The sequence below is a fragment of the Balaenoptera ricei genome, chromosome 1, assembly GCF_028023285.1.
Source record: "Balaenoptera ricei isolate mBalRic1 chromosome 1, mBalRic1.hap2, whole genome shotgun sequence".
NCBI lineage: Eukaryota > Metazoa > Chordata > Mammalia > Artiodactyla > Balaenopteridae > Balaenoptera > Balaenoptera ricei.
In genome coordinates this window covers 19,041,737-19,058,476 of record NC_082639.1, presented here as the reverse complement: position 1 = coordinate 19,058,476, position 16,740 = coordinate 19,041,737, and the positions used below count along the sequence as shown (strand labels likewise).

The 16,740-nt window shown below is 43.6% G+C and overlaps 1 protein-coding gene across 4 annotated transcripts in view; it reads right to left on the bottom strand.

The window, feature by feature from the left end:
* LOC132361167 (NIPA-like protein 3) overlaps nucleotides 1-13,635 on the bottom strand; it is a 45,508-nt gene extending 31,873 nt beyond the window's left edge. For 3 of the 4 annotated variants that reach the window (XR_009501509.1, XM_059915948.1, XM_059915950.1), the window contains exon 1: nucleotides 13,521-13,615. Coding sequence is in view for 3 of the 4 variants with exons in the window: in XM_059915948.1 (XP_059771931.1) it covers nucleotides 13,521-13,613 (93 nt within the window). In the remaining variant the exon portion in view is untranslated. Of the gene's footprint in view, nucleotides 1-13,520 lie in introns of all 4 variants that reach the window. The other variant, XM_059915949.1, reaches the window with a different exon arrangement.
* Between the last annotated feature and the right edge of the window lie 3,105 nt (nucleotides 13,636-16,740).

Here is a 16,740-nt window from a genome sequence, read left to right as displayed (position 1 = left end):
TTGCTGAAAGAATTTAAAGTCACAAGTATTGGCTGCAGCATCCTGAGGCAAGGGACAACACTGGGATGAACAATACACAGAAGGAAAAGCCTGAGCAGGAAGAGGTTGGGAAAGAAGATATGGGGGTGCGGGGTGGAGAGAGAGAGGGCTTTTAAAAGCTCTGGTGTATCCTGGGGAATCAAGACTATTCATATACCCAGGGCTGGATGCGTGCTCCAAAAACACTTGAGAAGATGCTAAGCCTTCACCTCAGGTGGCCTTCAGGCTGGGCAGAACAGCAAGTAAAAGTTAAGGCAGAGCTGTAAATAGACTGGTAAACGATGGAGTAGTGCCCCAGCACAGAGCCAGTCTGCAAAGACTGGGAGAGGTTTTTTTTTTCCTTTTTTCCTTTTTTTGGCTCTAGGCGTTTAAGGAAACTATCAAAACACAAACTGACCACCAAGCTAACAGACACAGACTTGGATAGGCCACACACAACAGAAAACACAGACTTTACAAAAAAAGTTGAGAAAAATCACTAAACAAGCAAACAATAAGAAACCACAACAAGCAGCAACAACAAACAGGGGGCCGGGTGTGGATCTGATTTCCGGAGTTGCCACATAATCTTTTTTTTTTTTTCTTTTTTTTTTGGGCTGCGCAAGTCCTAACCACCGAACAGCCAGAGTTGCCACATAATCTTGAAAATGCCCAGATTTCATCAAGTTGTGCCATACTGATATCTAAATCCAGAACATTTCTGTCATTCCTCAAAGAAACCCCAAACCCACTAGCATTCATTCCCTGTTTCCCCTCCCCTCATTTCCTGGCAACCACTAGTCTATTCACTGTCACCATGGATTTGCCTATTCTGGACATTTCATATAAATGGAACTCTACAATATATGGTCTTTTGTGGCAGGCTTCTTTCACTTAGCATAATGTTCTTAAGGTTCATACGTTATAGCACGAACCAGTACTTCATTCTTTATTATGGCCAAATAATATTCCATTATATGGATATACCATATTTTGTTTATCTGTTCATCAGTTACATGTAAATTATTTCCACTTTTTGTCTATCATGAATGTTGCTATGAACATTGGTGTACATCTTTTTGTATGAACATATGTTTTCAGTTCTCTTGGGTACATTCCACTAGGAGTGGAATTGCTCAGTCATATGGTAACTCTACGTTTAACTTTTTGAGGAACTGCCAAACTGTTTTCTATAGTGGCTACACCAAATTACATTCCCACCAATCAAGGGTTCTCATTTCTCCACATCATTGCCAACACTTGTTATTTTCCTTAAAAAAAAAAAAAATTATGATAGCCATTCTAAAGAGTGTGAAGTGGTATCTAATTGTGGTTTTGATTTGCATTTCCCTAATGACTAATGATGTTGAGCATCTTTTTAGGTATATATTGGCCATTTGTTTATCTTCTTTGGAGAACTGTTTATTCAAATCCTTGGCTTATTTAAAAAAATTCACATATAATAAAGTTGACTATTAATCATCTTAAAGTATACAATTCAGTGGCATTTAGTACATTTTCAATGTTGTGCAATGCTTTGCCTATTTTTAAATTGAGTTGTCTTTTTATTATTGAGTTGTAAGATTTCTTTATATGTCTGGATACTAAACCCTTGTCAGATATACGATTTGCAAATATTTTCTCCTATTTTGAGGGTTATAGTTTACTTTCTTGACAGTGTGCTTTGATGAACAAAAGTTTTTAATTTTGATTAAGTTTAATTTATCTATTTTTTTCTTTTGTTTCTTGTATGGTTTTTGGTGTCATCATTTTAAAAAATTGTTGTCTAATCCAAGGTCACAAAAATTTGTACCTATGTTTCTTTCCAAGAGTTTTATAGTTTTAGCTCTTAGATCTTTGCTCCATTTTGAATTAATTTTTTTTACATGGTATGAGGAAGGAGTCCAACTTCATCCTTTTACATGTAGATATCCAGTTGTCCGAGCATCATCTGTTGAAAAGACTTTATATTCTTTTCCTATTGAGTGGTCTTAGCACCCTTGTCAACAATCAATTGACCACAGATGTATGGGTTTATTTCTGGTCTCTATATTGTAGTCCACTGATTTGTACATCTGTCCTTATGCCAGTACCACATTGTTTTGATTACTGTAGTTTTGTAATAATTTTTGAATTCAAGAAGCATGAGTCCTCCAACTTTGTTCTTCTTTTCCCAAGATTGTATTGGCTAGTTGGAGTCCCTGGCATCTCCACAGAATTTTAGGATCAGTTTGTCTCTAATTTCCCTTGTGATTTCTTCATTGACCATGGGTTAATTTTCACATATTTGTGAACTTCCCTCTTTGCTGCTGTGAATTTCCTTCTGTTATTGATTTCTCATTTCATTCCGCCGTGATCAGAGGACATGCTTATATGATTATTTGACATTTGTTTTGTAGCCTAACACATGGCCTATCCCACAGACTGCTCCATGTGCATTTGAGAAGAAGGTGTATTTTACTACTGTTGGGTGGAGTGTTCTATAGATGTCTGTTAGGTCTAATTGGTTTATGGTGGTGTTCAAGTCTTCTATTTCCTTGCTGATCTGCTGTCTAGTTGTTCTATCCATTATTGAAAATGTGGTATTAGTTAAAGTGTCCAACTATTACTGTTGAACTATTTCTTCCTTCAATTCTGTCAATTTTTGCTTCATGTATTTTGGGGCTCTGTTAGGTGCATATATTTTACAACTGCCATATCTTTTTGATGGATTGACCCTTTTATCATTATATAATGTCCTTCTTAGTCTCTCATAACAATTTTTGTCTTAAAGTCTATTTTGTCCAATGTTAGCATAGCCACTCAAGCTGTCTTTTGGAATATTCCACTGTGAATGGAATATCTTTTCCCATCTTTTTACCGTCAACCTATTTGTGTCTTTAAATCTAAAGTGTGTCTCTTGTGGACAGGATATACTTGGGTCATGTTTTTAAAATATCATTTCTACCAATCTCTGCCTTTTAATTGGAGAGAGTTTAATCCATATACATTTACTATAATTACTGATAAGGAAGAACTTCTGCCATTTTGCTGTTTTTTCCCCTGTATGTCTTATGTCTCTTTTTATTCCTCAATTCCTCCATTACTGCCTTCTTTTGTGTTAAATAGATATGTTTTCTAGAGTACCATTTTAATTCCCTTGTTATTTCTTTTACTATATATTTTTGAGTTATTTTCTTAGTGGTTATACTAGTGATTATAATTACCATCTTAATTTCAGTAGTATACAACAAAACTTTGCTCCTGAGACTTCCCTGGTGGCACAGTGGTTAAGAATCTGCCTGCAGGATTCTTATGCAGGGGACACAGTTTCCCTGCATAAGACATGGGTTCAATCCCTGGTCTGGGAAGACCCCACATGCCACGGGGCAACCAAGCCCATGTACCACAACTACTGAGCCTGCGCGCCCTAGAGCCCACGTGCTGCAACTACTGAGCCCAAGCGCCACAACTACTGAAGCCCATGTGCTCTAGGGCCCATGTGCTGCAACTACTGAGCCTGAGTGCTGCAACTACTGAAGCCCACGTGCCTACAGCCCATGCTCCACAACAAGAGAAGCCACAAGAGAAGCTAGGGCTACTCTTCGTTGCGGTGAATGGGGTTCTCATTGCGGTGGCTTCTCTTGTTGCAGAGCATGGGCTCTAGGCGTGCAGGCTTCAGTAGTTGCAGCATGTGGGCTCAGTAGTTGCGGCACACGGGTCCTAGAGGGCGTGTGCTTCAGTAGTGGCAGCACATGGGCTCAGTAGTTGTGGCCCACGGGCTCCAGAGCACAGGCTCAAGGGTTGTGGCGCATGGGTTTAGTTGCTCTGCTGCATGTGGGATCTTCCCGGACCAGGGGTCGAACCCGTGTCCCCTGCATTGGTAGGTGGATTCTTAACCACTGCGGCACCAGGGAAGTCCCAGCCTGAGTTCTTTTTACGTGGCTGGCCAGCTCTTCTACTAGAGAGAGCTCAGCCTTTGGAAACTGACAGACTGGGTTTGTTGTATATATTAGAAATAATCATGACAGCGATAATGACAAACAACAGTATTTATTGAGCACTTACTACATGCCAAGTACTATTCCAAGTACTTCATATATATTAACTCATTTAATCCTCATAACAACCCTATAAGGTAGGTAGTATTATTATCTAATTTTACAGTGAGGAAACTGAGGCACAGAGGGTATGAGGTAGCTGGTAAGTGGATGAAGCAGGACTGGAACCCAGGTAGTCTGACATTAGAGCCCATGCTCTTAACTATTATGTCAAGCTATGGAATATTTAAAGCTCTAGAACAATGCCTGACACAGGATAGGTATTCAATAATTAGTAGCTATTACCAAGGGCTGGGGAATTGGTTCTTCACTCAAAGGTTCCTAGGCTAGTGCAGAATACAGACACTTTACAGAGGAGGGAAGAATAGCATTCCAGACACTTATTCACTTATTCAGTGCCTAGTGTGTGCCATGCACTGACTGTCAACGTGCCATGCGCTGTCCCGGTCCTCATGTAGTATATATTAAACACCTGATTATTTTTAAGCACACTTCAGTTAGAGCTACCTAGGAGAAGCACAGAGGTCTGATCTAGTGTGTGAGAGACCCAGGATTAAGGGAAGTCAGGGAAGCATTTCTGAAGAATGGTTTCAGAGAGAGATCTGAAGACGTAGAGTGATGGGGGTGGGGAGGAGAAAGCCATTCTACATCCCATGGGAAGCCCCCATGGTGGGAATGAGCATGGTGCCTTTGAGGAATGGAAAGAAGGTGATGTGGAGGGACAAGACCCAGAGGGAAATGGGCTCAAAGGCACTGAGAGGTAAAAGGGGATGTGTGTGTGAGAGCCTGAGGACCAATGAGGGCTTCTATATAGCTGGGGCAAGGGTCCACGGAAGACAGAAGAAACCTGAGTGTAGAGGGATAAGGCTTAGGGGTGGGCTGGTCAGATTGGGAGGGGGCTTCTCTACTTCAAAGGGTTTGGATTTGGGCTTGGAGATGATAGGGAGGCTCTGAGTGATGTCATTAGGACTGTCTCTAAAAGAGAAATCAGGGTAGCAAGGTCTAGAAGGCCATATCCTTCAGATTGGGGGGCCCAGAGACTCTCTTCTACAAAGGTTTTGCTGATACTGACAGTTTTAAGGGATTCAATCACCATATCCTCATTTCCATCTGTGCCCTTTGCTAGCTTCCTATAGTTCCCCTTTCTTACTTTTCTCTGTAGCTTCCTCCCACTTTATCAAAGAAAGGCTTGTCCTTCACTCATGTGGAATCTTACTCTGGTACATTGGTTGTAAAACCACTAAGAAACCAAGGGGAATTTTGAAATTTTGTTTTCTGGGAGATTTCTTTAGTGATAAATGCCCATTCTAGGAATTGTTTTCGCTCCCTCTCTCATACGTATTCCTGTAAGCCATGACAGATATCAGAATGGGATAACTTGGCCCTTGTTAAGATATTCTGAAATCAGAGAGTCTGATTTAACTGACGTTTGTACAATAAAGACTAGCTTTGTTAATTACGTTACACCTACAGTTCTAAGTTTTGACAAAAATATATTCAAGCAAGGGATAAATACATGTACAAATATTTATAGTAAATATTTGCATTATATTCTAGAGTTAAAATATATGTACACATATATGTATTACAATACAGTAAGGGCAAAGGTGTAGTAAAATTAATAATATTTCAATTTCCCCAATCCTTTCTGGATATATGAGGTTAACCCAATGTGCCTTTAAGTGAAAAAAGTGACCGGCATAATTGATCATGCTTTTTTGGTAAACTTCACGGAAACTGTAAAAGCAAAAACAAATCCTGTTCTAAATGAAGTGTGTCTAGTACGTTGCTTTGAACAAAAATGAATGAGGTCCTAATCATATTGTTAGCTGACAGGTCAATAAAACTAGTTTATCACCACATGATTTTTAGCACATAACTTGGAAGGAGTTGAAAGAATTCAGTGATACTGCTGTAACAATACTTCTTCCATTCGGGGTACATGAAGAGGCTCAGCACTTCTAGCCATAAAAACCAAAGCTTGCAACAGGATTGATGCTAAACTCTATCTCATTCTACCAATTAATAATATTTACCTTGAACATTGAAAATCAAGTCCAAATCTTTTCAGATACATTTTTCTAATACAAAGTTATTTTTGTTCAATAATAATGATAAGAATTTATACTGCATTAACCAATTGCTTTTATTCAATTGTATAAAAAATTCTGTATTGAATCAATACCTATGAACCTTATATCAAAGGAAATTTTAAAAAAGAAATTTGGTTACATACTCTACATTCTTTCTTGTAGAGAAGTATGATAGGTGTCCGTAAAAATTTTAAGTGTTGAAAGACAGACACATATAAACAAAGAAGAACAAGAGTGTTTTTGCTCGCCACCTAATTCTGCAAGGATTAAGCTGTAATTTGTTGCAGTCGATGACCAACAGTACGCTCTGAATGGAAATTAAGACAATGACAGGATGCTCTGTGCTTGGACAAGCAGGCCCCTTAGATAGTTAGATGCACATCTCAGGAAGAATTTTAATGATCCCAGATTCTTGCATCTTCCCACACGAAAAAAAAAGCACTAAATCATTAACTTGAGATATCTTTTCTCTGTGACTAGCAGTAATCTTTTACCAAGATGTACACTTTACCGCATGTATTTCCTAGCCAAAAATCCCATACGTATAAACTGGTTTCCCCCTCAACCTCTTCAGAACAGCTTCCTCAGAGCTACTGAGCGTCTGTCTCCCAGGGTATAGTTCTCAGTAAGGTCTCTGAAATAAACTTAAGTCACAACTCTTAGGCTGTGTGTTTTTCTTTAAGCTGACACAATTTGGGGATAAAATTCTGTAGGGAAATGGAAGGGAAATAGAAATTCAAGAAGGAAAAGGAATGATGTAAACTTTCCAACTGTTAAAGAAGAGTCTTTTCAGAAGTCTGATGGTAGGGATCAAGGGGTCTTTATATTCTGGGGGCTTTAGTTGAGTATGTGTAAGAGTTAAAAAAAAAAAGAATTTAAATGTGTCAGGAATCACATACTTTGTGAATAGTTAAACTTGTAATCAAAAGTTTTAAGTTTTAGATGTCAATGAAAAGAAAGTGTGAGGAAATACACAGTGTTTCCTTAGAGGGGCAAGTTTGAGGACCTCAAAGGAAGCCCTTCACTACATGTGTCTCCTAAGGATTGAAAGCAAGGACCTCAACCTCATGGGAGGCAAAGAACTTGGGGCCAGGCAGGCACTCTGCCTAATAACTCAGTTTACCTACGCTAATGAGTAAATTGTTACAAAGCGTTAAGTGGCAGTGATTTTGCAGGAACTGCCTTCGGCAGGTAGGAGACAAAAAGACTCTGGCTGCTGCTCCAAAAACACTTCAAAGCTGCTTTAACGCCTTAGTGGGAGACAGGGGAGAGCTGGAAACAGGCCCCAGGAACTGTGTAGAAACGGAGACCTGAGCGGGGGCTGTTCAGAGGACAGCTGCAGGTTCAGGGTAGGCAGGCTGCTGAGGTCTGCTTCACTAAGCCTCGGTTCCGCTCTCTTCTGCTAGCTGGGACGACGATGCCCCTCTGTCAGAGCTGGTGCATGAACTTCTTGAGATCATTTGGAAGAAACACTTAACTCAGTAACTAAGAATTAGGGTGAACCATAGAAATTGCCAATATCCAACCAGTTTTGACCTACAAAAGTGGTAGTTTCTTATGGTTCGACCTATAACTGATAGCCACTACATTATTATTACCCAGAGATACCAAGCTGTCCTCTGATGAGACTGAATCCACAAGGCTGCTGGAGAATGTGCTGTGAAATGTGACATAAAATGGAGTCATTTAAGTCAGGATTTTAAAATGGGGCTGGGGGGCTTCCGTGGTGGTGCAGTGGTTAAGAATCCACCTGACAATGCAGGGGACACGGGTTCGAGCCCTGGTCCGGGAAGATCCCACATGCCACAGAGCAACTAAGGCCGAGCGCCACAACTACTGAGCCTGCACTCTAGAGCCCGCGAGCCACAACTACAAAAGCTCACATGCCACAGCTACTGAGCCTGCATGCCACAACTACTGAAGCCCGTACGCCTAGAGTCCACGCTCCGCAACAAGAGAAGCCACTGCAGTGAGAAGCTCGCGGACTGCAACGAAGAGTAGCCCCCGCTCGCCGCAACTAGAGAAAGCCCGTGCGCAGCAATGAAGACCCAATGCAGCCAAAAATAAATAAATAAATAAATTTATTTAAAAAAAAAAAATGAAATGGGGCTGGGAGGCCATTAAGGAGGTGGACCTTGTATTTGTCCTTACCGGCTGGAGCCATGAACTTCTGAACCAGGCCAAACCATGAATACTCCAAGGACTCTGCAAGAATGCTTGCAGCTTGTCACAGTACCAAACTGCCCCCCTCCACCCCCCCAGTGATGGCCTGAGCGCTCAGTCACGCTTAGCCAAGACTAGCTTCTCCCTCCGACTCCAATGAAAATCCCTTGTGATGCAAACTTCCCTTCTTCACCCTTAAAAGCCCTCGACTTGACACCTGAATCTGTGTGCCGTGAACTGTAATTCTTGGATCCCAAATGAACTCTTTTTTTTATAGTAAATCTTGAAATCTGGTAGTGAAAATCCTTCATCTTTGTTCTTTTTTGTTTTTTTTAAACTTTGGGTTTTTATTTTTTTATTTATTTATGGCTGTGTTGGGTCTTCGTTTCTGTGCCAGGGCTTTCTCTAGTTGCGGCAAGTGGGGGCCACTCTTCATCGCGGTGCACGGGCCTCTCACTATCGCGGCCTCTCCCGTTGCGGAGCACGGGCTCCAGACGCGCAGGCTCAGTAGTTGTGGCTCACGGGCCCAGTTGCTCCGCGGCATGTGGGATCCTCCCAGACCAGGGCTCGAACCCGTGTCCCCTGCACCGGCAGGCAGACCCCCAACCACTGCGCCACCAGGGAAGCCCCAAGTGAACTCTTTTTGCTTGATTACTGCCTCCTAAGTCTATTTAGGTCGACAGTGTTGCTAACAACTCGCCAAGGGGAAGTAAAGAGATGAAGACGGGAAACAAGCAGCTGTGGCCACACAGACAAGTCAATGCTGTTTCAGGGAGGAGGCTGTGGAGGGGTGAAACCAGGAAATGAAATCGTGAAGCTCACAGGGATAAACCAGTCTAAGCATCAAAAACAAGGTTAAAAGGTTACTGTAATAATATTTATGGAGCATTTATATATTATATCACAGGTATTATATATATATGTCAGGCATGGCACTAAGCCCTTTCTACGCATCACCTCTGAGCCACAAATAACCCTATGAAGTGGGTACTACTATGAGTCCTATATTTAGCACACAAGTTGGAAGGAGTTTAGAGATGAACGAAGGAAGACTCAGAGTAGTTAAATAACCTGTCCAAGGTGAGAATGGGAGAACTTAAAGCTAGCTAGAGGTCTGACTTCCAGTTTCCTGATGAGAATCTGTCTCCCACTGTATTCTCTGAGGTGTCCTTCAAAGGTGGCAAAATAAAGAAAAAAAGATCCCCACCTTGTAAGGGCTACATTCTCACTAATGACACAGGAAGCTGAGGTTTCTTTTAAAAGCCATTACCTCAAGCATATTAATCTCCACTCATAACGACTGGCTACAGACACAGTTAGTAACAGCGCAATATAACTTCACGCCCTTGCATCCAAGGGTTTCAAAGGGCTTCGTCAACGCTAATTATGCCCCAAACCCTTGTAAAGTGGTGACTGGTTCAATTTTTTTTTTTTTTTGGTTCAATTTTATGAGCATCTAAAGTCAAGCAAGGAAGCTACCAGCAGCCCAGGGGTTACACAATTTGAACACACACCTACCAGCCGCCCTCAAGTGCCTGGTGGAGGGCAATTCAGAGTTGAGGCGACAACCAGCAGGGCTCCTGACATTAAGTTCCTCCTCCAAACCTCAGCACTGGAAACTGTGAAATGGTGGTGTCCAGGTCTACTGGCAGGGAGGGAGGAGGACAGCAACGGGAGCCTCCAGCTCTGGACACTGCTGGGAGACTTCTCGACCCAGCATGCTCTGCTTTTGGCTGAGGAACCACCCGGGGGTTTTCACCAAAGTTATTCAGAGTGTTAAGTGCTCATAAGTACATGCGGACGGCTAACCCAGGACAGGGATTCGATCTTGGGATCAATGACTCTGTGCCTTACAAAAAGGTGCAGATTGAAACACTGGTGCTCCCACTGAGGGGCAGGTTCAAGCCATGGCTCCAACAGACCCAGCCATCAAGGGAAGGGGGCAGCAGACCCAAAGTCACTTCCCTCTCTGCTTCAGCTTACCAATACAGATTTTGAAGACCAGCAGACCTGGGCTGGGGTCCTGCCTCTGCCACTTACTGCTGTGTGACTTCAGGGCAATCACTCTGAAGCCTCAGCTTCCCCTCTGAAAAATGAAGCTGACTGTAAACCCTCATGTGATAAATATTAAAACAATTCTAGCTGCTACCATTATTATTTTTACAATTTTCATTTTTATCATCATCATTAGCATTAGCAACAGCTCTAAGGACCCTTCTGGCTCTGATATTCTCTGATCCAAGAATTGATCTTTCACCAGCTACAACTCTGAAAGAAAAGAAACTGTTTGCAGAAAAGCAGCCAAAGGTCGCAGAGGCAGGAAACCTTGGATATTGGTATCCAAGTGAAACCTCAGCTCAGATCTCCTGTTCCAGCGCCTGCTTTACATCTGCCAACAACAGCATCTACTTACATACTGCAGTGACAAGAAAAGACAGTGTCATCACTTGCTATTTAAACTGAACTCTCATAGTCCCTTGGGCTTAAAATGCTAACAGTTAAGTATAAACTGCATTCTGGCTTGCTTTGAGGGTTACTCATATTCAAATGCAAGGGATGCAGCAGGCTGGCTAACGGGCTCTGCTACACCTGTGACCTGGCTTCAGGCCAGCTCCCTGATGTTTACCTTCTCCAGCAGGTAAGGCATTACCTTATCCACGACTGCTATTTCGACACTTAATAGCCAGTACCAGGGAGAGAAGGGGCCTTGCAGAGTGCCCGGCACAATGTAGGCAAGAGGAAGTGGTGGATAAAACCAAGGGCTTTGGCAGAGCACAGGCTTGTTTCAAATTCCAGTTTTATGACCTATTGACTGTGTAGTGTTGGGCAAGTTAATTAACATCTCTGTGCCAGTTTCCTCATTTGTAAAATGGGGATATAATAGTACTTACCTTATGGGACTTTTGTGAGGATTAACACAGTCCCTGTTACAGTGAACACAACAAATGTTAGTTGCTATTACTATGATGATGATTACCATAGTAATTGTGAATTGGCTATAAAAGTGTGGATAAAGGACCTATATTTTCCTGCCAGGAAGACTGACAAAGGCTTCATGGAAAAGGTGATATTTGAGCTGGAGCTGGAAGGGTGGGTAGGATTACCACAGGCAGAAAACAGGGGATGGTGCAGGCAGCTTCAGTTCCCTTTTCTGTAAATTCAGGTCATCCTCATAACCACCCTATAGGATGAACTTAATGCTGATGTGCAGAGGAATTACATGATTTTCCCCAAGTTATAATGTTACAAAGTGATAGAGCTGGGACTGGAAGCCAGGTATCCCTGATTCCAAAGGCCATGCTCTTAACACCCTGCTGAATCTCTCTTTTTGTGCCAAATTCTGTCCTGAAGAATAGATACTTGTGGAAATGGCTTCCCCCCCACCCTTCTAGACTCCTTCAGGGAGGAGATATCTCAATTACCTACATAGCTCCCGCCCCACCCAGCATAGGCACGTATATGGCAGGTGCTCAGTTGAAAGACCTGTTTGCTAAATAGAAGAAAGTGAGGCCCGACTCTTGCAGGCTGAAGCAGAGCCTCCAGTGTCAGAGACCCGCAGAAATGCCGCCCCTCGGGCAGCTCAGCCTGTTGGTCTCACAGACCACCCTCCCCCAACAACCAGAATCCATTCCCTGCTGGGTAGGGTGAGGACGGCGCTGTAACTCAGGGCAAACTGCTTGTTTCTAACGCCATCCCCCGATCAGCGTGGACTTGGGGCCTCTTAACGTTTCCCCCAAAGGTAGGAGATGCCCACAGTGCATCAGCCACAAGCCCACAGTGTGGAGACACCATGTTTGCTGGAGGACCCCACCCCTAGCCACTACTGATTGGACGAAGGTAGACACCTGACCCAAGCTGGGCCAATCAGATCCTCCCTCTTTTGAACGTGTGATTAAGAGTTCTACCACCTTTCAAGCCCCACGGCCCTTCTTGCCCCTGGGTTCCATGAGCTACCCTGTAGCCTTATAATAATTTTACCTTTCCCTTCAGCGTCTCTGAAATGGATTTTTATTCCTTGCAACCAAAATAGCCTTAAAATCAAGGAGGAAAGAGACAGCTTCCCCTTAGAAACCCCTTCCCCTTCCCCCAGGCAGAATTAACTACTCCTTCCTCTGCTCTGTGCACCTTCATCTGTTCCTGTTTGTAACCACGAGACATTTCTGAGTCAAGCGGTGAGTCAAGCCCCTCCTGCATGCCTAGCGCTGGGCTACGTGCTTTCTCATTGATCCATGCAGCCGAGGAGGGATGAGGGATGGAGGGAGGTGTTGCTACCACCATCCTACCTGTAAGAGAAGCTCTGAGGGTTACCTAAGCCCTACGTCTAATCACTTAGGAACAGGTAGGGATTTGAAGCCTAGCCTTCTTGCCTTTATCCCCTCTGGTACTTCGGTCAGCTCATCACCCTTTGTTCACATGCCTATCTGCCACCTCAATTCTTAAGCTCTTTGATAGAGTCACTATGACTTATTTACCTTTGCTCTGGCATGAAGATATTTCTGTAATAAGTAACTGAATAAAATTTGTGATTAAAATGGAAACTTATTAGAAACCTCATCAGGGAGAGTGTTCTGTGTTTTCTGAAATTCTGTGTTTGTCTATTTGGCATCCATTCACCAAAAGGGCAATTATATTAACTATATTTTCTTATTTTCTGTATTCTTGATGCACTGGCATTTGTGACCTCGCTTGTTGGGGAGAGACTGCCTCTTCCAGGGCTATCCAATTCTTAGAGATAGCAAAGGGGCATGCTCTCTGGGATGTTCACTGCAGCATTTACAGTCATCCCAGATTAGAAACAACCTAAACATCCAACAATAGGAGGTCTTTCCAGCAAATTTTGATACAGCAGCTCAACAGATTACTGCGCAATCATTCAGAAAGCATGCTTTCAATCACTACTCAATGACGTGGGGAAATAGTCCACAAACAAGGTTAAGGGAAACAACCAAGAAACAAAACTCTCTGTACAATCTGATCCCCAATCTGTAATACCAGAAAAAGACAGGAAGGAAATATACAGAAATATGAACAAAGGTTGTCTCCGAGTAATGGAGCAGGTGATTTTTTTTAAAACAGGAGGGTCTGCCTGTTTCTGCCAGCGATAGGCACGCGGACCCTGGACCTATCTGTTAGCCAATGCTGCACCATGTTACTTTCTTGTTAGAAAAATATAAAATTCCCAAACCAAAAAAATAAAAGCTCTTGCCTTGTAGGAGAAGGAAGCCTCACTCACAGGGTCAGCACTGCTCGCGGGCGGGAGCTGCTGCAGCTGCAGGGCTGCTCTGTGGGCTCCGTCCATGGTGGTCTAAGGGCACATCCCACCGGGCCTGGTTCGGTAGCTGCAGCTGCTGCTAAGCCATCTTTCCTTGTGGGGTTCGCCTCCTTCCACCAGCCATCACTTTCCCATGTGGAAAGAGTACTTCAAGGCTCTTTTGGCCGATTTACAGCCTTTTCCTCATCTTCCCACAAAGACGTGCCAGTTTCTAGGTCTCTTCCCAGGCAGACAGGCAGGGATGCGTTTCCTGATTCTCGCGGTGCTCTAGAGGGTGGGGAAGAACATTAAAAATGCATGTACAGGGCTTCCCTGGTGGTGTAGTGGTTGAGAGTCCGCCTGCCAATGCAGGGGACACGGGTTCGAGCCCTGGTGTGGGAGGATCCCACATGCCACGGAGCGGCTGGGCCCGTGAGCCACAACTGCTGAGCCTGCGCATCTGGAGCCTGTGCTCCGCAACAAGAGAGGCCACGATAGTGAGAGGCCCGTGCACCGCGATGAAGAGTGGCCCCCACTTGCTGCAACTAGAGGAAGCCCTTGCGCAGAAACGAAGACCCAACACAGCCAAAAATTAATAATAATAATAATTAATAAATAAATAAAATTTAAAAAAAAATGCATGTACAATGAAACACTGAAACATTATCATCTCAAATAAAGATATGGCTCACCTACCTCAAAGCCTTTTCCCGGCCCTTTAAAAACCCCTTCCCTCGCCTCCTTTGCTTCCTTCCTTCCATCATATCCTAATTTAAATGCTACTTTTCTATAGGCTCCCCTACATAAGAAGTAGAACACTACCTACATCTACTTCTCCAGGACTCCAAAAAAAGAAAAAAATCCCACTGCCATAAAAAAGGAACCATCTACATTCTGATGCAGGAAAGAAAAAATGAGAAGAAAAGTTATCTCCATGGAAGATGGAAGAATTGTCCTGCTCCTGAGGGTCAGCCTAGCACAGGTGATACAACATTGGACCAGGAGGGGGAAGACCTAAGTGACCAGATCATTTTGCCTCTGGGAGTCTCAGTTGCCTCATCTGTAGAACAGGGGTAAAATGTGGCCTCAAGTAAAACCAGCAATGACGGTAATTCCCATTAACTTCATTGGACTGATATTTTCAGGGCATCTCAAGCTTTTCTACCAAATAGAGAAAGAGGAAGTACGCCCTTAGTGTTATGGGAAGCATGGCCAAAATACCTTCTGCAAGTGCTAAGGGTTTCTTTGAGGTCTTCTTATATTTAAAAAAAAAAAAAAAAAAAAAATACAAATTTGGATTCTACTGCAAAGTCTATGTTTATTTTAATATAAAAATATTTAAAATTACTTTTGATCCGCCATGTGCTACCTGTTTTACCTTGGCCAAGTCATTTAACTTTTCAGCCAGTTTCCTCTGCTGTGAAATATGGATATTCCGTGCCCATGTGTTGTTATGAGAATTTGGTGAAATAATGCATATAAAATGTGTGCACAGTGAATGGTCAATGAATGTCAGTTATTATTAGTATAAATTTTATTATTACTGGTCTAATTATTTAATTTGCCTATGAATACACCTTTCTTTCTCTCAAGCAACGGGATATTTGAGGGCTTACTGCGTGCCAAACAAAGTCTCTGCTGTGCCTCAAGGTGTCAGAAAGCTGCCTCCTATCTTTCCTGTAGCTTCCAGTTCCTTCTGTTATCTAGCCCTAGGCCCTGGAATTCTGGTTCCTGGTGTGAACAGCACAGTCTTATGTTATAGGACTAACACTGAGTCCAGTATCTAGGAGACATCAGATGCAGGGCTTAGCACAGGGGCAGCACTTAGACAATGTAGCCCAGGTCTCACTTTGTCAAAGGGCCTCAAAGTTAAATGATTGCTGCTGCCTCTAGATGAGGTTATATGTTCAGTATATATATACCTGAAGTACACTCATCAGACAACTTTGTAACTCACATCCCATAACCAGACCTCCCTGACTATAAAGCCCTATGAATATTTGTTTGTAATCTTGTGAAAAGCGTAATTATTCTTCACTATACTTTTATGCCTTAGGAAGGAAGGGTGGCCCAGGGCTCCCTTGATCTCTGAGATCCTCTTAGAGTCTTTCAGCCTGGAGGTGAAGGGGCACTGGAGCACAAATTCTGGGAAGCAGTTTGCTGAATCCCCTGCTCCGTTGCTCCCTGCCGAGATCTAGCCCACAGCCTGGCACGGTGACCTCCATACATACCTGCTGACTGGCTATAGACAGGCCTGTGAAGCACCTGGTGCACCGTGGCTGCTTCACGGGCAAGAAGAGAACGGCTTACTCAGGCCTAACCAACCACGACTCCAGAGATACAGCCCGTATAGCCAGCCCCGCCCACAACACGTCAGAGAGACCACAGGGATGTGCCAAGGGGCTGATGGGAATCCAGGCCCCTAACTAACCTCCTCTGGATCAGCTGGTTCCTCCAGGTGGGTTTCTTTTTTGCCCTCCTTTGTGGCGGCTGTGGTTACTCTCATTTAATTCGCTTTGAAAAAGCAGCTTCCCTCTCTGCCTCAGGAGCCCCAGGCCTCTGAGGCATCATGGCCTGCAAAGACAGAAAACTCTCCCTCAGCTGTGTAGCCGTTGGGACTAAAAGCCTTGGAGGAACTCTCTGCAAGTTGCCCTTCCTTATAAGGCACACATTCTTTGCCCAGCGACTCTCTTTTCCTGACTTCAAAGCACTTTTCCAGGACTAACATATGCCCTAGAGACAAGGAGCCAACTCTGTGCTGCCAGTCACCCCTTAATTTTGAGGCCCTCACAGCCACCAGTGAGCACAGGGTCGCTGACTCAAAAAAGGAAAGATAATTCACTAGGTGATGGCTTCCACTCCATCCCCCAGCCCTCATCTCAATGAATTACTTCACTGACCCACAGAGTACGGTTTCCCAGCCTAGAGAAACGCAGCTCGTGGCTGCTAAGAGTAGGGTCTGTATTAGACCCTAGACCCTACTGATAGAATTTGGCTCTGCCTGAACAAACAACGCAAACACGCCCTTTCCCATCACCTGCCAATTCAGCTTCCGGTTGCTGAGTGCCAGTTGCAGGCCAAGCGCTTTCCCTTTCCTGGGCTTTGTCTCACTAAAGGCTTACACGCTAAAGTCCCCACCCAATGCGCTGGAAGCAACTTCCAGAGGCCAGCATGG